The 21,009-nt window shown below is 39.9% G+C and overlaps 2 protein-coding genes across 8 annotated transcripts in view; one reads left to right on the top strand and one right to left on the bottom strand.

Annotated features, from left to right (window-relative positions):
• RBMS1 (RNA binding motif single stranded interacting protein 1) overlaps positions 1 to 21,009 on the bottom strand; it is a 213,470-nt gene that overhangs the window by 35,043 nt on the left and 157,418 nt on the right. For all 7 annotated transcript variants that reach the window (XM_043894576.1, XM_043894577.1, XM_043894571.1 and 4 more), the window contains exons 3-4: positions 6,279 to 6,337; positions 1,265 to 1,356 (exon numbers count right to left, since the gene is read on the bottom strand). In XM_043894576.1, the coding sequence (XP_043750511.1) occupies positions 1,265 to 1,356; positions 6,279 to 6,337 (151 nt within the window). The remainder of the gene's footprint in view (positions 1 to 1,264; positions 1,357 to 6,278; positions 6,338 to 21,009) is intronic.
• Positions 8,354 to 10,412, top strand: LOC122688247 (dynein light chain 1, cytoplasmic-like). The gene is made up of 2 exons (XM_043894120.1): positions 8,354 to 8,422; positions 10,059 to 10,412. Exons 1-2 carry the CDS (start codon positions 8,354 to 8,356, stop codon positions 10,410 to 10,412), a joined length of 423 nt encoding a protein of 140 aa, XP_043750055.1.

Here is a 21,009-nt window from a genome sequence, read left to right as displayed (position 1 = left end):
TCAGGGTGCCCTCACTCTAGAGAAGATGTGTCCTTAGTATTTACAGTTTATTTTAGCTTCTTACTTTGGACTTTATCTTACTCCAGAGGTCTAAAAATATTAAAAGTCAAGGACAACTTTAGAAAGGTGATGAAAGTGAAAGTGTTAGTCACTCAGCTGCATCTGACTCTTTGTGACCCCATGGACTGTAGCCCACCAGGCTCCTCTGTCCATGGGATTTCCCAGCCAAGAATACTGGAGTGGGTAGCCATTCCCTTCTCCAGGGGATCTTCCTGACCCAAGGACTGATCCTGGGTCTCCCACATTGCTGGCAGATTCTTTACCATCTGAGCCACCTGGGAAGCCCCTTTCATCAACTTCTGAAATCTTTATTCATGTTGATTCTTTTAGTCAAGGGAAATCTCTATTCTGGTAGCTACATATTTGTCCTTCAACAGCTTTAAGGGCTTAGCAGGTAACTTATTTCAACCAGGGTTCTTTAACTTTCATAAATCTCCTTCCCTTATGGAAATGTGAGTGCTCCTCAGGGAAAGATCACAAGCTACTCTTCAGAAGCAGCAGAGGACAGCACAAAATTACTTTGTACTTCAAGAAACTGGATAATATAAAATTATTGATCTTTTGGAAAGAGTAAGTGCACTAGGTATGATAAAACCCAAGTTTACATTCAGGCAATAAAACCTGGAGCACAAACACCACTTCTATGATAAGAGTTCATTGAAACTGTAGGATTATTAATTTCATTAATAATCAATGTCTAAAAATGTCTCTTTTATATAGAGGAAATATTATCTGTAGCTGACATTGCATTAAAACTACTAGTATATCTGTGCAAGCCTACATACGTGATAAAGTATATTATTCTTTCAGAACATGACATTCTGAAGTATTTCTAAAATGTATTAATTCCTTAAACATTGAAATTTTAAAATTATTTTTAAACATAAAGTACAGAGCTTTAGTCCACAAGTACCCAATTACCTGAGAAAATTTGATACTATTTCTCCATTTACTTACGGGCTTACATACTTTGCTATGAAAAATTTTATACAGTTGTAAAATTCTTTTTCACACATAAAATTATGAGGAACTGTCTTTGGCAAAATAGCTACTACTGAGGATGTGAAGGCAAGGGGCAAAAGTCCCCAGTTAACTGTGACTCACTGGGATGGAAGGAGAACTTGCATGGTGACAGGAAAAGCCAGGCGCCCAGATTCAGAAGCAAAGCCAGAGATGGGAGGAAGGAGGACCAGCTCTCACTCACCTTTGCCATTTGAGCTTGAACCCCACTTGCCTTCAGGGCGGACACAGCCTTCTGAGCTGCTGCAGGACTGTCAAAGTCAACAAAACCATAACCTGAAATGCAAAACATAATTAGTGTTTAAGCCGTTATTTTACGATTGTGTAAAGAGGGAAAGGATGACTCCATTTGGTCTCCAAGGCAGGCAACAGAAATGAAAGCCCCGACTTTCCGACAGTCCCCAGTTTTACAACGGTACTGCAGCATCCTCCTCAGACTGTCCGTCCCGCCTATCTGGGCTAGGTAAGTTTCCCGTCAAAGTTTTTTAAAAAAAAGTAAAGAAAGAGAAACCAATTTATTTCCTTTTCCAGATCTTTTTCTCAAGTGTCTTGTACTTGCTGGGGTGAGGTGGGGGATTGGGGAGGAAGACATCCAAGTTACCAATCAAGATTTTAAAAAAAGGCGGGGGGGGGGGGGTGGGGGTGGGAAAACAACTTCAGGAAAAAAGTAGCATTTTAAAAAACCTGGTAAGAAAGATGGAGCTATCTTACAGAGCTTACAAGTATTTGTTTATTCCGTACATTTTAAAAATAAATTCAGTACAACCATTGGATATCCACATATAAAATAATCTACATATTAGAACTTATTTAAAAATATTACCTATTTATCTAAAATACAGCTCACAATCTCTTCAAAATAAATAAAGGGTGATAGGGAAATGGCTCCAGAAACCCAAAACAGCTGTTTTCGTGTTCCTGGCCTAAAGACTAAAAACAAAATATAATAAAACAAACAAATAAACAACCTCCTAAGAGAGGCCCTGGTTCAAAGTTTATTTATCCATAGTTTTTCAAACATTTTAAACAAGCTGGTCAGCTATTTTCCTTGGCTATAACAAATCAAAAGCAGGAAATTAGAGGAAAGAGGGGCCAGGTTGAGGGTAGGGCTGCTACAAAATCATATGGATGGTACCTAGTGAAAACTAAGGTACCAGCAACCAATAAAAGAGGAAAATGATACAAAGAGCAGGTGTTACAGAGCACGTGAGCAACAGTTCCATGAACCTCACCAATCCCGTAAGCATCACTGTATTAAATCAGGTAATCACTAATTTGCCACTGTGGTAAGTCTTAAATTATTAAGAGAAGGTTCAACTGTATTTAAAAGCACATTGGTGAAATGATCAGGGTTCCAAGCAAAAATATCAACAGAGATCTACTTGGGACTCAAACCTATTATCAAATTAATGTTGAGTAAGAATATTTTGAAAAAGGAAAGTCTTGTCTGGAAGTTATACAGAAGAGGGGCCAGGCCTATCATTTATTTATGGATATTATAAAGCTACAGTAATTTAGACAGGAAGGAACTAGGGTCAAAATATACACATCAACACGACAAAACAGAAACTTCAGAAGTAGTTCAAAGAGTGTGCACTATTAGTAACAAAAATATTGGCCAGGTAAAAAATTAGTGAACTAGATTATGAATTATAGAAATAGGTGTTTTAGAGAGATGAGTGTCAACACTAAAACAAATAACAGCTTCTTTCTATTACTTGGAATTGCGATGGAATAAGGTTTAGTTTGATTTTGACAGTGAGCAGAGAAATACCCAGGTGGGAAAGGAAAAGAGGAGGCTGATCCAGGCAAAAATAGAGAATGCTCCTCAACAGCCAGGTTAGAAATTATGTTAAACACATTTCATATTTTTTAAAGAAATCTGTTATTAACGCTAATATGCAACCCACTATGAAGATGCATGTAGGCACACACATACTCACTCTCTCACGCTCATACATATTTTATTACCAAGCAGAACTTAAGCAGGTCATAAACGAACACCCAACTACATTGAAATGATGTAACTTCTAATGGATGTTTAAGAGTCCTTCTTTAATTTTATTGTTGTCAATAAATTACAGTAAGATGAAGATCCCAAGTTTGATGTTAATGTAGTTGAAGTTTCTACACAAGTACTGTTAGTATTATTTTATCTGTTATTTCCTTATTAGGAAAAATCCATAATGGCTGCATTTTAGCTAATTGTTTACATTCTTTTCTGGCCTTGCCCAATGCTACTACATAGCTGTTTCATAAATATTTGCTTAAAACAAATATAACATGCTTATGCATGCATCCATGTGCTCTTTTACTTTCCTTGTTATAATACTTTCAAGTAAATATAAGAGTATATAAATCGGTCTCACAGATTCTCTGGGGTTTCATTATTTAAACATGTATACAGATATTTTTTGAAGGTGGGAGTCACCAAATAACACAGCATCCTCCCACTGGAACCCCAGGAGGATTCTTCCAGGTCTCGGGACCAGGCACAGTTACGGCATTTCTGCTTCTTCTTGGGTTTTCTTCTACACTGAGATTACTGAATCATGGAAATAGGTATGTTATTTTTGGTTTGGCAACCAGGAAATACAGGGCCATTTCTGTAGTAACAGGAAGCTTCCTGCTCTTACCCCTGTTTTTCCTTTGGTCTGATTTATCCTCACCCATTTTGTGTGTGTTTGTGTTTTCTGGTCTTATGTGCAACTCTGTAAACACTGAGCACAATCAATCCTTTCTAAGTTTTTCTCAGTCCTGAACTGCCATGTACACGAGGGCTGAGAAGCATTTCAACACCTTTTGTTGGCTAAAAACTGGCAAAAGTTGAAATGTAGGAGAGCAACTGAATAATGAATTTTTAAATTTAATAACTACAGCAACATGTTATTTACAGCAATATTTCCTTTCGCTTAGTTTCGTCTTCTGGAGAAAGGCCCCAAGATACATTTTGTGACCCAAAAATGTATTATGACCTCTAAGGTCTCTAATTTTCAGGCAGGAAATTCTTTGATCGGTTCAATCTCTAAAAATTAGTATACAATACAAGCACTTTTCATTTATACTAATAATTTCTCAAGCATTACCTATATTCATCCACCCACCTACCCACCCACCTTCTCAAGTTACCTATAACATGGCTACTAACATGTTACCTGTCTTCATAGTGAGCTATGCTGTTTTCTTTTATCCTCATTCGTCCCCAAATTACTTTTTTTCAGGAGCTCTTTCATTGCCTCTTCCAGAATTTTATAAATCCATTCCTGCTTACTCTCTCTCCTCACTCACTCATCCACACCCCAGATATCTATCGTTGCGCCTTTCTGAGAAGCCTGTGTGACACAAAAAAACCTTATAAGGTTTCTGTCTCTGCCCCCATATACAAGCCAGTCTCTCCTACGACTCAATTTAGGAGAAATTCTCCAGGAGACATGTATCGAAAACTAGCTCTGATTTATACTTATTTAGAAGCTCCACAAATCTCCCCACTAATCTTTGGACTCTTGTCAAATATCATGGGTTTATATTATTATAAGATGTTAGGTTTAGTATTTTTGTTTTTTTCCACTCACAGCATTTCTAGACCACGCCAAGTGTCTTGTGGACTTCTGGTTTCTTGGCAATAGGGTCTCGTTGGAGAGGAGTGTAAAACAGCAGTGTCCAGCGCAGATGTGTGGTAGAGAATTCACTCAGGGAGGCCGCTGGGTCCTCTCTCTCACTTAACTAGGGCAGCTCTGCTTTTTAACACACTGACCTGTGTGAAGACTTCTTTTTTGAGGGAGAGGGAATTGGGTGGGGTCAGGAGGAAGAAAGGTAGGTAAGGCTGTAAAACTATCGTCTACTGTGATTTCTCTCTTGGTTTGAAACAAATGCTGAGATCAGCTTCCTGGTTTATACCTGCATGAGTCCATCTCTTGGTGATAAAACCAAAAAGCTTTTTCCTGTGTCCCTGCTCATCCAAATCATTTTCAAAATATGTTAAAAAAGACTAACCTGGTAACTGGGTAAACATTTCAATCTACAATTAGACTCTCTCCAGTTTAATTCACTTAAAATATTAATTGAGTATCACTCTACATAAAGCACTGTTCTTATTCAGTGTCCTACGGCAAAACTGCCTGAATGTGCCATGCTGATTAAACATGGGCTCAGATATTTGCCACAATAGCGCCTTTAAATTCAGGAGCTTTGAAGAAGAGACAGGAGTACAATGAATCACTTCAAGTCTAGATTAAAGGAAACCGCTGGCTTCTAAGGCGAGGCCCTACCGTTCCATAGGCTTCATTGACGTTCTTTGCCTTGTTCAGATTCTGCTAAGTTACAACCGTCACCCCTAGTTGGAGGACGGGTCTAATTAATGAGGAGATTTGCCTTCTCTGCCTATTCCTGTCAACCTTATTTCAATTCATGGGGTCAGTTGTTAGACTCAAAGTCAGCTGATTCCATTCTTCCCTTTTCCTAGAAATCACATGCCTATTGTTAAGATGCTGGATCATTAAAAGTCAGAGACACAGAGCATCAGTGCTGCCTACTGTAGACGCCTCCTCTTCCAGCTCATGGAGCTGGATGAGCTCATCCTAATTACACGGAAAACTGAAGGTCAGTGCATCAAATTAATGCAGCAGCATATTTCAAAGGGGCGTATGACCTCCCCTCCCTATTACAATCTGGTCAGTGAAAACGGTTCTCCCCTCCCTGCTGCCAATATTGTCAACAGGCATTCAGCAGAGAACAATTGGGAGTATTGAAACATGTAATTAAGTACTGCTTAAAACTACTCTATTCTAATTAATAGAGCCAATTTGCACAATATGTAATCTTTTCAGTTCTTTAGTACAGTCCAATGGTCTTCGGTAAGCAGCTCTAATCTTCTCAGGCTCAGGAAAGAAAAGCTATTTTCTAACTCTACTCCCCTTTAAAAAGCAGGGGATAAATGCCAGCCAGTATTTTGCATGTTAACTCTACTGGTGTCAAATCTGGGATTCTGGCAAGCGGCTAGCTGCTGTTGGGTTTCCAGCCAAAACTCAACCAGGGACCAACATAAGCAATATGCTGACACTGTGCAAGACAGAAACTGGTTGACATATAAGATTTGGGTTTTAATAAATGGAGGTAGTTTTGAAATCAAAGATCAGGTTGAAAATTCCACTTTTTTTCTAAAGCTCTGATTTAGTAAATCATCAGACAAGGAAACATACCTTTGCATTTGTTTGTTGTCTTATCCAAAATTGCCTTTGTGGAAACGATCTTCCCATATCTAAAAAAAGAAAAAAAAAAGAACAAGGTTATAATCGAGGAATCTTTATTAATATCTAAGTCCAGAGAACACACACACTTATCAAACCTCGGCAAACTTTAAAGCATAAAATGTTCTTTACTAGGGGACAGGAAATGAGAATTCGAAACTCAAGCTAAACTAAAAAGGAGGAATGGCTAGACCTCTCATTTGGCTCTCTGGATTATAGTTTGATACTTAGCTTTGAGAAATCAGGCACTTACCTGGTGATCTTGGGACCAAGGAAATGGAATGTGAGCTTTAGGAAAAATAGCTTCTCTACAAAAAGCAACACTAGTAACACTGTGTGTGTGTGTGTGTTGCTCAGTTGTGCCCGACTCTTTGCGACCCCATGGACTGTAGCCTACCAGGCTCCTCTATCCATGAGATTTTCCAGGCAAGGATACTGAAGTGGGTTGCCATTTCCTTCTCCAGGGGATCTCCCCAACCCAGGAATCGAACTCAGGTCTCCTGCACTGCAGGCAGATTCTTTACCGACTGAGCTACAAGGGAAGCCCCATAGTAATACTATGTCTGTGATCAAATACAAAGCCAAAGGCAAGGCTGCAGAATTGTTAAGGGAAAGGACTACGATGCAGATAGCCTTTATGAATGAATTGAGGCAAGAAAGCTCCCTGAATCACTCTATTCATTTTGCTTTTGCAGGTGATTCTGTGTGGCTCTAGATCATCATAGAAGGGTGTGCTGGAATATGTATCTTTAACATGCTTGACGGGATATTTAAGTATTTTAAAATCTAATATTTAAAACAGGTCTTTTTATCTAAGATTTTGATGATTGTTTATAAATATATTTTTAAGACTTCTTTTAATGCTATAATAATAGTTACACGGTGTACTCACTAATGTATGTGTGGGCATGTGTGTGAAAGAAATAGGCAATAAAAAACAAAAAACAATGAACCAGGAATCAAGCATTAATCTATGAGGGTTTGTATGAAAAATGTCTTCAAATGCCTTCATGTACAACAGAAGTTGGGGAAAAAAGGGAAACAATTCAGAATGTTAAAACTGAGTGCAGTGCTATGGAAAACAAAGGGGGGACTTCCCTGATGGACCAGTGGTGAAGACTCTGAGCTCCCAAAGCAGGAGGCCCTGGTTCAAACCCTGGTCAGGGAACTCGATCCTGCGTCTCAACTAAGACCTGGTACAGAAAAATAAATAATTAAAAATAAATTAAAAAAAAAAAAAAAAAGAAAGAAAACAAAGGGGCAAGAGAGTTTAAATATATGTTCTACCCTATATCCTTTCACAGTGACTAGACTACAATGCAAAGCACTGCTATCTATATTTGTCTTCAAAAAACAGAGACGACCTTCAAAAAATAATTCTTAAAAATTACTGGGTCTAGGGGAAATGCATCTAACATACTTCAGGTATCTGAGACTATTTCCACATTTATACACGGCAAATCCCAAAACTTTAATTTTCTATATATTTACTTGAAAAATGTCATATTTTCTCTAATATTATTTTCTTGTGATTGCTGCTGAGGACTAAAAAGACTTAAAAGTTTTAGGAAAGGGAAGTATCTGTGCAGTACTTTAAAACATTTTCAATGTTGCAGGTTTCTATTTTATGCATTTGAAGGAGCTGAAAGATACTTATCTAGAAGAAACAAATAGTTTGGGCCACCACTCTCCCTCAGTTAATTTCACTCTGTGTAATCATGTAACCAAATGATTACTAACTAGGCATAAAAGTAAAGATAATTTAAGGTTTAAATGACAATTACATCCAAGAGGCATAAGGTTGCATAAACACCTTCAATTCCCTGTGAGGATTTTGAGTATTTGCAGCAACCTTAACAGGAGGTCACTAAGCTTACAACATTAAAAAAAAAAAAAAAAAATGCAAACCAGAAAAAAGTTAAGTGATTTAAAGGCCACCTTTTAGCAACCATTTATCTGCCTATGTTACTGACACGCTTGATATTTATTTATCAGAACTCTCTCCTTTGCACAAGTTTTAGATGAAAATGCTTTTAGACTGCATCCCTACCTCAGCCCTTTCCAAAAGCGGGGAGGAAAACTGGTATGATTTCAATGTAGGATAAAAGGTATTGGGGGTTACAGAGATTAAGGGACTTTGCTTGAGGTCACAGAGTTCAAGGTCTTTTGTAAACCAAATAGAAGGACATTTAGAGAAGGTCAGGGGCTGGCTTCTATCTTTCTGGTTCTGCTCTCCACATTAATAATGAGGAAGAAGACTTGAGAGAGGAAGGCGTGGGAAGCAGGGAAAGAGGAGAGGCTCCTGGTAGCACCGACTTGAGACTCCATCCGTGCCATCCTTCGTCTGGTTTGGGTTCTCTTTGATCTTTGCTACATCTGACATCACTCCTCACTTTCACACCTTGGCTTCTAGGACCCTCATTCTGGGGATCCCATCTCACCTTTCGTTGCTCTCTTTTGGTTTTTTTTTCTTCCTCATTCGGCTCCCTCCTCTTTCTCCTTAACCAAGTTCTTTCATCACATTTAATAATTAGTCCTCCACCCTTCTCTTCCCTAGGAAATATATCCAATGCCATGGATTTAATAAATGAATCTTCTTTGATGAAGCCAATTTCTCCTTCCTGGGTTTTTATTTTAATCTGACCAAAATTTTAGTTTTCGTCTTCCTCTCTTTACTTAAAATCTTAGTATCTTACTAAAATATAAAATACTTAAATATCTAGTTAAATGTTACCTCATGTCCTCTATTTTCTAAGTCATATCTCCAAAGAACCCTAGACAAATCTTTCCTTGTCTCCTCTTCATGTATCTTATCATTCTATAGCACCATCAGATTCCCAATCTTCCATCAAGTTTGTGGTCCCTGAAGTGAAGTTGCTCAGTTGTGTCCAACTCTTTGCGACACCATGGACTGTAGCTTACAAGGCTCCTCTGTCCATGGAATTTTCCAGGCAAGAGTACTGGAGTGGGTTGCCATTTCCTTCTCCAGGGGATCTTCCTGACCCAGGGATCGAACCCGGGTCTCTCGCATTGCAGGCAGACACTTTACCGTCTAAGCCACCAGAGAAGCTGGTGACGTCCCCGAGACATCATCAACTTGGCCATTCCTGAATCCAGCTAGTCATTAACTCTTTTAACATGTGTCTAATATTAATTTGCCTTAAACATTACTTTGAACATGGTTCTCTCTGGGGCGTCCCTGGTGGTCCAGTGGTTAAGACTCTTGTCTTCCCAATGCAGGGAGCATGGGTTCAATCCCTGGTGGGGAACTAAGATCCCACATGCTGCACAGTATAGCAAATTTAAAAAAAGGTGGGGGGGAGAGGTGAGAGTTGAACGTGTTCTCTCATCTCTCCATTGCCCCCTCCTACCAATCTTTGAATTTAAAGAACCTGTTGTAACACTAGATCTTCCATGAAACCATCCCTAATCTCCTCAACCATTCAGTGTGTGATTTTATAAGAAACCAGAAAGAGAATTACATTTGCTTAGTTTCTACTACAGTTCTAGGCATTTTCTGTGTATGATCTTATTTAACTTCACAATAATCTTAAGAGGTAGCTGCTATTATTCTCACTTTTGCAAATGGGAAAACAAAAGCTCACAGAAATTCTGGGTCTAAGATATTGCCTAACACAACAAAACCAAAAAACAGTTACATTTAAGTTCTTACTGCAGTTTCTCTATGAAATGAGAAACGCGCCAAGGCTTCGGTTGCGACTACCTCTCTAGGCAAGTGTGAGACTCGCCAGCGCCTCCCCCAGGAGACCATTGCAGCCGGCCGGCCCCCGCTCCGTGGTAACCACGTGTGACCGAAAGGCTGTGATCAAGAATGCCCATATGTCGGAGGAGATGCAACAGGACTCGGTGGAGTGTGCTACTCAGGCCTTGGAGAAATATAATATAGAGGACATTGTGGCCCATATCAAGGAGTCCGACAAGAAGTACAGCCCCACCTGGCACCGCATCGTGGGGAGGAACTTCAGTAGTTATGTGACACGTGAAACCAAACACTTCATCTACTTCTACTTGGGCCAAGTGGCCATTCTCCTGTTAAAAGCACGGACTGTGCCACACACCCAGTGATCCATCCAAAAACAAGGACTGCAGCCTAAATTCCAAATACCAGGGACAGAAGTCTTCAGTCTTGGTGTTCCTGAGGGAACACCTCCATCTTTGAACCTTTATTGTGTGTTTTGTACAGGGCATCCTCTGTACTAGTTTGTGGTTATAAAGCAATTAGCGAAACAGCTTACATCTGTATTTATTTTCTATTCCACACCTCTCTGCCCCATGTTTTTTCTCTTCAAAATCCATTCCTTTAAAGAAATAAATCTGTTGGAGAAGTGTGTGCTAATTACCGTTTGTTCAAATAATCTGTTGAAGATGGCCTATTACTTGCTCTTGGGTAGTCTGGTGGGGGTGATTTCTTGAAGTTTCTGTGGGATGTAACAGACTAGCCTATTCAACACATTTGAGTTTCATTCTTGCCCATCCTGCTCCTGTTGTGCATGGAAGAATACTACTCAGAAGTGCATGTTGAAAAATGCATGGCAGGGAAACTACTGGATTAACTCTTACTCCTAACCTGATAAATACATTCCTTAAGTGCTCCTTCTGTGATAACTGCTGTACAGTGTTCTGGGCCTTAGGCCTCAAGAGATGATGAATGTGTAGTAGAACTCTAAGTTTTCTATGGCTATAAAATGGAAATAAGCTGGCGAGAAAGTTGGGCTAGTGAGAAATTTGTTGGGCTCTAGACATTTCCCCTCCCCTGCCTTGGCCAAAGTATACTCTAAAGATTAAGGGTGGTCTTAAAGGGAAAAAGCTTTTGAGCAGCGGCCCTCCATGTGATTCTAATAAAGTCTGCAGGAACTAAAAAAAAAAAAAAAAAAAGAAATGATTTTGAGAAACAATATTTCCTTTATATACTCAGAGTATAAAAGGTGAGGGGAAAAAAAAGGAAGATCTCTTCTATTAAGGCATTAGATTTATTTTTCAAGCCAAAGCAAGTTTTTTGTTTATTTTAGACACAAGAAATAAACAGATGGTTCACAGTTGAAGGAGGGATGGGGGTGTGTGTAGGAGAAGAGAGATGTCTGACATCTATCAGTTTTACTTTCTATTGTGGGTTTCATCGTGATTTGTGGGTTAACACTGAAAGTCCATGACTTCCCAGAAAGTCAAGACAGTTTTCACTCTGTCCGTGGTACTACTGCATACCAGCCTCCCTCCAATCCAGCGGCTCAGGAAGCCGCTTCTGTGGACCACAGGTGGTGGTGCGGGCAGGGGTCTGAAGGGTTTTCCTTTCCTACAACATCTTTTCTGTGAGCTGTTCACTCAGTTATACTGCTCAGAGCACAAGAGGCTCTCACAAAAATACAGATCCCTGACCTGGAAACAGAATACTTTTAAATTGCTCAGGTCCTGGCAAAGTTAGTTTCTCAGGGGCTGATGCAGTCATACTGTGGGAATGGAGTACAGAACAAGCTCTTCTGATGACATAAGAAAGGATCTAGAATATGGCCAAAAGCCACCTGGCAAATGGCACTTCCATGAGCAGGAAAGGGGTAGCAGGGTTCAGAGTGGTCACTATCCCTCTCTGCTAGTCTTATCTGCAGTTAAGATTTAATAATGTGAGGCAAGGGATGGAGTGGCTGGGGGAGAAGTCATTACAGATGATTAACATTTAGCCTAATTCTATCGTTGATCAGCAGTGCCTGTTAAAGGTAACAGATATCAGGGGGTGGGGTGGGGGGGAATTCATAAAGCAACCAGATTTTCACCTCCCCTGTTCCTACTTGCAACTTAATTGTAAAACAAAACAGAACAACAACAACAACAAAATCTAGTAACAGGGACATTTGATTTATTGGAGAAAACAGGCCTCCTAACTGGGTAGAATTCACACTCTAAGAACACCAAGGAGATGCATGCCCAAGAGAGCAAGCTGCAGAATTTTATGGGGGAAAATATGAAAACAAAAATTCTTTGGGTTTAATCAGCTTCAAAGTAAGAAGTCTCAGACTCACAGTCGTAGCTACCCAGAATATAATATTCTCTGCTAAGAGTAGATGATCCACTCCAGAGGAAACTCTGACAGTAAAAGGATACAGAGTAATTAAGGGACATGACTACGGAGTACTGAAAATTTCAAAGGGAGAGGATAAACAAGTAAAAGCTCAAATTTAAACCTATTGGCTGGAAAAACCTTTTGCTGAGAATCTACCTAAATTTCTTTCCTTTGCACCGCAGCTTTTGTCTTATCTCCCCATTTCCATTTCTTCTTTCATTGGCTGTAATATAAAATCTAAGTATATTTAGTTCGCACTTACTAAAATAAAGCTTGATTTTTCTCTTCTGTCTCCCATCACTTAGTCACTCGTAAATTTTACCTTTTTGATAATTTACCATAATTACAAAAGAAATGCATATTTGTTATAATTTGAAGACACGGAAAAGTATATTAAAATACTAAAATCATCTATTGTCTTGGACACAAGTGTTAAACGGATTGTTGAGTATCTTTATAGACTCTGTCCAATGTGCATCTACATGCATGTGCATATGGCCTGTGAGTGTACACGTGTGCACGCACACACACACACTTTCTCTCTCTCCCCTTCTAGAGAATTTGGAGCTTTTGAAGATTGCTGGTTACAAGCCAAGCCTCTGGAGAATGGAGTTTATTCCACCTACTACCAACAGATGGCGGTAAGGGTTGATGAGTTATTTCAATATTGGTCATCCCAGTTAGAGATTCATTTAAGGCCCTATGGGGTCACTGGTAGTGCTTGTGTTAATTTATGAACATTATCAAGCCAAAAAACAAACAAAAAAAAGCAATATGTGGAAAAAAAAACCTACGAAAAAGTATACACATAATGTAAACAAAAACTGATTATTTTAAGTGTGAAAAAAGGTAGGATATTCCTCATGCATATAGGATGATCGCTTGTTTGACTTAGTAAGTGAACTGCCTCTGAAGGACAAAGAAACTTCCCACCCTGTGAGAGAGGTTGTGCCCAGGCAAATGACAATAACCAGCAAGAAGGAGGGAGAGGGGACTGAAGGGAGGAAAAACCCAAACTTTGACCATGTGCTATCAAATTAGCATCCACCCTGGAAAGCCTATGACCTAGCGAGTCAATTCAGGGGAACAGAAGTAACAGCTTACATTAATACAGCTTTTATTTTATGCCAGACACTGTTTTAAGTGATTTAGGTCAAATATTTTTAATCTTCCCAGCAATCTTTTGAGTAGGTGAAGTTTTATTACACTTTGTAGATGTGAGACTGAGGAGAGAGAGTATGGGACCCACTGAAGGTTACACATTTGTGCTGTGCTTACTTGCTCAGTTGTGTCCAGCTCTTTACGACCCCATGGACTGTAGCCAGCCAGGCTCCTCTGTCCGTGGGGATTCTCCGGGCAAGAATACCGAAGTGGGTTGCCATGCCTTCCTCCAGGGGATCTTCACAGGGATCGAACCCAGGTCTCCTGCATTGCAGGCGGATTCTTTACCAGCTGAGCTACCAGGGAAGCTGGTAAGTAACAAAGATGAGAGGCAGAGTTTGCTTTGGTCAACCATGTGGATAACTGCAGATACTTTACTTGCCAACTGCAGAATATGCCAGAGGTTCAAAGCAGTTTCCAGTGTTGAGTCTGCATAGTTCCAAGCAGGTGGCATAAGGATGAGAGTGGACTCTGCAACTGCTGTCTCTGAGACAGATACTGATAACATTCAGAAAGTTGTTACCTGACCTTCTGGGTAGGCAACATTGTTCTATTTGGAAAAAGAGGCCCAAGACAACAAATGTACCAGTCAGGAGGAGGCATGGCTGGCTTTACAGCTTCAACAGAGTAACTACATTTATCTGTGTGGTGGGAATGGATTTATGAACTAAGAGCCAAAACTTCCTTGTGACTGTGGACTTGTGAGAGAAAAGGGAAAAAAATTCACACACATATATGCACACAGAGGTGATACTGTATATACAGTTCTCTAATTTGCTTTTTTTTTTTGCTTCTTTATCTTTTGAATGACTTTCCAGGAAAGTGAATTTCCTACAATTTGCTTTAGCTCTTCTAAATATGGTTGAATAGAAGGAAAAGAAAGTATAAACTATACGCATTCTGCTAAGAGCAAAGTTTGTTGGACAACGAGGCCTAAAATAGAAAAAGCAGAAGGAGCTGTGTATCCATGTTATCCTGAATCCTTACTATTCTGAATAGTTCAACTTGTTCTCTTTTCTTTATTTACTTAGTCTAAGAAGTGGTAAGCATTTGAAGATAAGGTATATGTGAAATTTTAAAATCAGGCAATCAATATCAGACAGGTATTTTAAGACTTTCAGCTTTTTGGTCTTGAAGATTCTCACTGTGTAAGACATCTAAGATACAAAAATAAAAGGTATAGAAAGATATTCCATTTGTGAGTCCAGTCATTTTGGCTTGATCCCTTAACGTTGGGTCACTGCCCCTTTCCCTTGCACTGGACGGCTGTGTCTGCTTTGCGAATACTTGATTCTGCATATGGGACAGAAGAGGAAGGCACATCTGATGCGGCTGGAATGGCAGCCAGGGTTTGAAGGTGGAAAATATTTGGCAGGAAAAGTTGCTGCAGTCCTAAAGGTCAAAGGCAAACGTAGTGCTGAAGCTGAATGGGACACATGAAAGACGAGTACAGTCCAGAAGGAGATCAGACGAAGAAATCAAGCCACACATATTTACAGCATGTCTCCAGTAGGCCCTTCACCATCCAAGGCCTATGAAAAATATGTAAGATGCCATTCCTGCCATCAAGGGGAACAGTTTTGGGCAGACGGAGTGTAAGAGATTTTTTAATATTAAAAAAATAACTAAGAATGTTGTGCTTTTGTATGATGAAAGCTAAATAAAGCAGCATAAACAGGATGAAGGTCAAGTTCAGCAAAAAAGACTTTGGGGAAAACAAATTCAGGTAGACCATGGAAGACAATCAACAGAGGAATCTGTCTAATGCAAGCTGTGTGAGGAGTAAGAGAAGCCAAGTCTGAAAAGGTCCGACAGGGTCTTGGGTTCTAGGAAAAGGAGTCAGGGAACAGAATGTGGCTGGAGGTTTTGCAACTGTGGAATGACATGATGCAAGCAGGATTTTGGTAAGATTAATAAAAATCTTACAGCTAGACTTAGCAGAGAGAAATGTTACATTTTTGTTTTAGTATTACTCTTTTTTTTTTTTTTTTGCCTCTTTGTACTCAGGCAATAACATTCAAATTCAAGAAGTTATCATGGAGGGCTCAGGAGAGCTAGGAGATGAATGGCAAGGTTCTAAAGGACAGGAAAGCTTTAAGACTGAGGACTTCTTTTAACTAGCCTTAAATGCTTTAACTTAACATCTGAGAAAAATAGCCTACGGTATCTGTGTTATAGAAAGCCAGTGGTTTGCCTCTCTGAACAAAGAGGAGACGGAGAAAAGGAATCACCATGGTCTTTTCTGAACGATCGTGGAAAGGACAGTCAATTCTGGCTCCAGTTCCAGACCTGGAGCCTGCAGATTAACATAGCAGAAGCAAACACCATCCTCGAGTGGTCCAGCCCTTAGCTAGACGGGCTGCTTTATACCATATGAGCTGATGGGGAATAAACTACAGAAGTTTGGGGACAAAGCATCACATTTTTCAAGAGAAAATGTATCTACATATCTAGTTTTTCGTAACACTGAAATTTTACGATGAACACATCCTTTCAGAATACAAATAAAATTAGTAATTTACACCCAGATTTGGGATGAATATAATTTATGAGTAAATGCAGAACCACTCCTGCTACTCTGCCTTCTCAACATTAATGCTGGCACAGCTAAACTATTATAAATGCTATACAAAAGCAACAATTGATGCTGTTTATTGTATGTATGGCTCAAACTAAATAATTCATATAGAATGAATATTAAAAACCACCTCATTAGAAATGGCTAAGATGCACTTTTTGCCATAGTCTGTGAAAAACTTATACCCCTCTTCTAAATAACAAGCACACTATAAAGCATTTGATTTATTACACAGATTTGCTATTAGAGCTTAGTATCCAGTCTATTATGGTCTGCAATCAAGGTAAAGGAGCTTTACGCGATTTTATGTGTTTTTAAGCACACACAGCACACGAAGGGTCACTGGCCCTATTTTATGACAATATTTTAGCCACAAGTCACGGTACCGCAGCACTTAAGGATGCAGTCACAGATGTCAGGCCCAAATTAGTGCGCCCAAGTACTAATATGTCAGAGGGAAATAATACTTGCTGAAAATGAAACCCAGAACCTTGCAAGTAAAATGTAGATAGTCTATCATAAAAATGAGTCCCCCAAAGTCTCAACACACTGATTAATGTCTAACATTTAAAACAAAGGCAATTTAATTACATAAAATCGTGTTTTATTTCTGAGTTGAATTTATAAACTGACAATGATGGAGCATTTCAGAAATTTTCTACTTCTCCCACCCAAACCTGTGATGTATTTTGTTTGATCTGACAACCTCACCTTCATGTTGATACAGCACTTCACCATATGAGAAGGAAGACAATGTTACATTGGGAAGCAGATGGAACTGCCGAGAGAGACCTGTCTTCAAGTGCGCCTTCGGCCGATAACCACCTCTGTGACTTGGGTGTGCGTGTCTGGCCTCAGCATCCCCATTTGTACCATTTCTACCACCAAGGATGTGGTAACATCTCCTTCACATCAGTGTTACTAGGGGGTCAGCACAGTGCTGACCCATGACAGATGCTTGGTAACAAATGTTAACCTGTTCTTCCACCCCTCCTGGAATTATTTGGAATAAGGGCACTTTAATTCTTTTCACTGGAGATCACTAAACTCCCCTCCTCACCTTCATAATGATGTGGTCCTTAAGACACAGAATGTTGAGAAATGTAGACTCACCATTTTTTATGGTGATTTTTCAGTTCAGATCTTTGCATAATGAAACCCTATCAATATATATTGCTTGAATGAATAAAACATAAACATGCAATATACATTTTTTCCCTTAAAGTGTTTGGTATGGAGAATTGAGGGAGACTGGCAGCCAGAGCAGGGAAATATTGCATTCTGCCTTGAACATGGCCTTGTATCTTATCCCAATTTAGCTTATAAAAACAAATGAGGGAAGCAAGGTAATTTAGGAGCTTAATATGGAATTAAAAATTGCTACTAAAAGGAAATCTACAAAGGGTTGGTGGAGGGGGAACACAAAAAAATGAGAAGAGTTTTGGTTCCTAGATTGTTTTGCAAAATCAAAACTAGAAAGCTTTTACACACAACACACACACAGTACCAGAAGTCCGTAAAACAGAATGCATTAAACTTCAACACTCAAACCATAAATGACTGTTTCATTCAAAGCAAGAAGAGCATGACAGAGAGCAAAAGTAAACATGCTCTCTAAAGTAAAACAGAGAGTTATCTGAAACTATTAAAACAGAATGTGCAAATTACCTAGAAATTTCTCTTGATTCTGACACAAGCTAAAAAAGGACAGGGTCAAATTGGACGTTTCCTAGACTGAACCCTAATGTTGGCTTTGATCCAGCACTCGGCCCCAGCGTATTGATTTCCAAATGCTGTGAGGCCACCTTTTTTTAAAGTAATAAATCCTGACTGCCCCACAACCTTGAAAAGCCCGTTTGAAGAACAGACCGAGAAGGAAAATGGTATCTATTTTACTCACTTCAGTTCTAAGAGATCTGGGGATATAATATAAATGTTATCATTAGTTAAAAAAAAAAAAAAAGATACACTTGAGTTGGAGAGGCAAGGGAATAGCCTGCCAGGACAGTTGATGTTTCTAAACTTAGACATTTCGTTCAAGGGTCACTCGTGACAGTGGTCACGTCTCTTAAGACCATATCTGATCGAAAAGGATAAACAGGGTGCGCACGTGGGTTTCCTACTGGTTTGTTTCTGAAAAAGACAGTCCTTGGACACTGCAGATAAATATAAACAATCATTCCAAAGACAGAATAGTATGGATCTAAAACTTAACATCAGAGAGGAATTACCTTTATGCAAAAGAATGGATGACACCACCCTATGGCAGAAAGTGAAGAAGAACTAAAGAGCCTCTTGATGAAAGTGAAAGAGGAGAGTGAAAAGGTTGGCTTAAAGCTCAACATTCAGAAAACTAAGATCATGGCATCTGGTTCCATCATTTCATGACAAATAGATGGGGAAACAGTGTAAACAGTGGCTGACTTTATTTTTGGGGACTCCAAAATCACTGCAGATGGTGATTGCAGCCATGAAATTAAAAGATGCTTACTCCTTGGAAGGAAAGTTATGACCAACCTAGATAGCATATTAAAAAGCAGAGACATTACTTTGTCAACAAAGGTCTGTCTAGTCAAGGCTATGGTTTTCCCAGTGGTCATGTATGGATGTGAGAGTTGGACTGTGAAGAAAGCTGAGCGCTGAAGAATTGATGCTTTTGAACTGTGGTGTTGGAGAAGACTCTTGACAGTCCCTTGGACTGCAAGGAGATCCAACCAGTCCATCCTAAAGGAGATCAGTCCTGGGTGTTCATTGGAAGGACTGATGTTGAAGCTGAAACTCCAATATTTTGGCCACCTGATGTGAAGGGCTGACTCATTGGAAAAGACCCTGATGCTGGGAAAGATTGAGGGCAGGAAGAGAAGGGGACGACAGAGGATGAGATGGTTGGATGGCATCACCGACTCAATGGACATGGGTTTGGGTAGACTCCGGGAGTTGGTGATGGACAGGGAGGCCTGGCGTGCTGCAGTCCATGGGGTCGCAAAGAGTCGGACACCACTGAGTGAGTGAACTGAACTGAAAAGAATGGAACCAAAGAGAGCCAGCCAAATGCTGTAAGTTACTTTAGTATCAGTTTCACAAAATTACCATGTTTCAAATGAAGGTAATATGCCTCACTCCCAGTTAAATGCAGTTAAATTTACTGCATTTTCCAGAAGTAAGCGGGCTGTGAATGAAGTGATAGTGGTTTAGTTGCTAAATTATATCCAACGTTTGGGTCCCTGTGGACTGCAGCTCGCCAGGCTCCTCTGTCCATGGGATTTCCCAGGCTGGGGCTAAAAGTGCTTCTTGTTTACAGGACACCATCAGCAAGGATTTTCCAATCTTGGTTGTTTTGAGAAAACCTGCATAATAGGAGAGGTGCTAATGGAAAGGAAGAATATCATTCTGATTCTTTAAAACAACAGAAAACTAGATTCTAGAAGCAAAAGGCAGGTAAGGCTAATGCTGATCTGAAGCGAAATTCTGGAATGGACTGGTGAACTAGAAGGTTAGCAAGACTGAAGAGAAAAGGCATCAGTAAAGTCCTTCAGAGCAACTCAGGAATGTTAAAGTTTGCTCTTTCTACTCTGGGGGTGGATGAGGATGGTCAGGGTTGCTTGGAAATGCTACAATGCATATTTTGATTTGAGCTAAATAAAAATCATTATTTGCTCAGGGATTAGACTAGTATATTTGGGAAGAGAAATGTGGTTTGGGTGAGTAGGTAACTAGCTAAACGAGTGACTGAGCTAGTCTGATGATCAGGGTCACAGTCAGCACGGAGGAACCATCTAGTGATGAGCCACAAGGCTCTGTTCTTGGCCAGCACGTACACAACATTTAAAAATGCTATAAACCAGGTCACTGATAGTGTATTTATTAAATATATAAACACCCCAAAGCTGGGGGTGGTGGTGAAAGTTAAGATGTCAGAATTATTTCAATAGGCTAGAATGAATTTTTGGCCACAGCCCACACTGTAATATTTAATAGGGATAAGTAAGTCTTAATATAAGTTCCAAGGTGGGGGGTGGTGGGGTGGTGGAGGTCAACTGTATAAATTTAGGGAAAGCCTTGGCTTACTCATATGAAAATACCTGGAGTTTTTAATTAGGAACAAATTCAAGTTCTCTGAATGAGACAGATTTAGGTTGTACTGAGGAAAATATATGATCCTGACCATAGAAAGATATGCTTTTGGGCCTCTTTGCTCAACATTCCCTGACACCCACCACTATGGGTTGTGTTGTGTCCCACCCCATCTCCCCCCCACCCCCAAAAAGTACATCCAAGTGCTAAGCTCCAGTACCTGGGCACGTGATTTGCAAACAGAGTCTCTGTAGATATAATCAAATTAAGATAAGGTCATTAGGGTAGGCCTGCATCCAATGTGACAGGTGTCCTTGTAAGAGGGCAATCTGGACTCAGATAGAGACACAGGGAGAATGCCATGTGATGATGAGACAGAGCTTGGGCGTGAGGCGGCAGATACAGCTGGAAGCCAGAACACTCAGAATTGCTAGCAAGTCACCATGGGCTCAAGAGGCGGGGAAGGATTCCCCCAAAACTTTCGAAGAGAACATGGTTCTGTTGACACCTAATTTTGGATTTCTAGCTCTCAGAGCTGTGAAATAATGGTTTTAAGCTACCCAGTTTATGGTCCCTGTAACAACAGCCTTAGAAATCTCAAACAGCTCCCGATTTCCTGTGGATCCTATATAAGCCCTGCACCTGCCCTGCTCCATCTTAACCTCCTGACATTTAAGATGTCACTTCACCTGGGAGATTCAGTGTCTTTCTGCAGTCTTGGTGTAAAGCTGGTCTCCAGCAGCAGCAAGGCTTCTCTGACCCTCCCTGACCAAGCTAAGTGCAGCCTCTGAAACCGC

The sequence above is a fragment of the Cervus elaphus genome, chromosome 33 (assembly GCF_910594005.1).
Source record: "Cervus elaphus chromosome 33, mCerEla1.1, whole genome shotgun sequence".
NCBI classification, from domain to species: Eukaryota; Metazoa; Chordata; class Mammalia; order Artiodactyla; family Cervidae; genus Cervus; species Cervus elaphus.
Note: the sequence above shows the minus strand (reverse complement) of the source record. Positions and strands in the feature narration are given on the sequence as shown.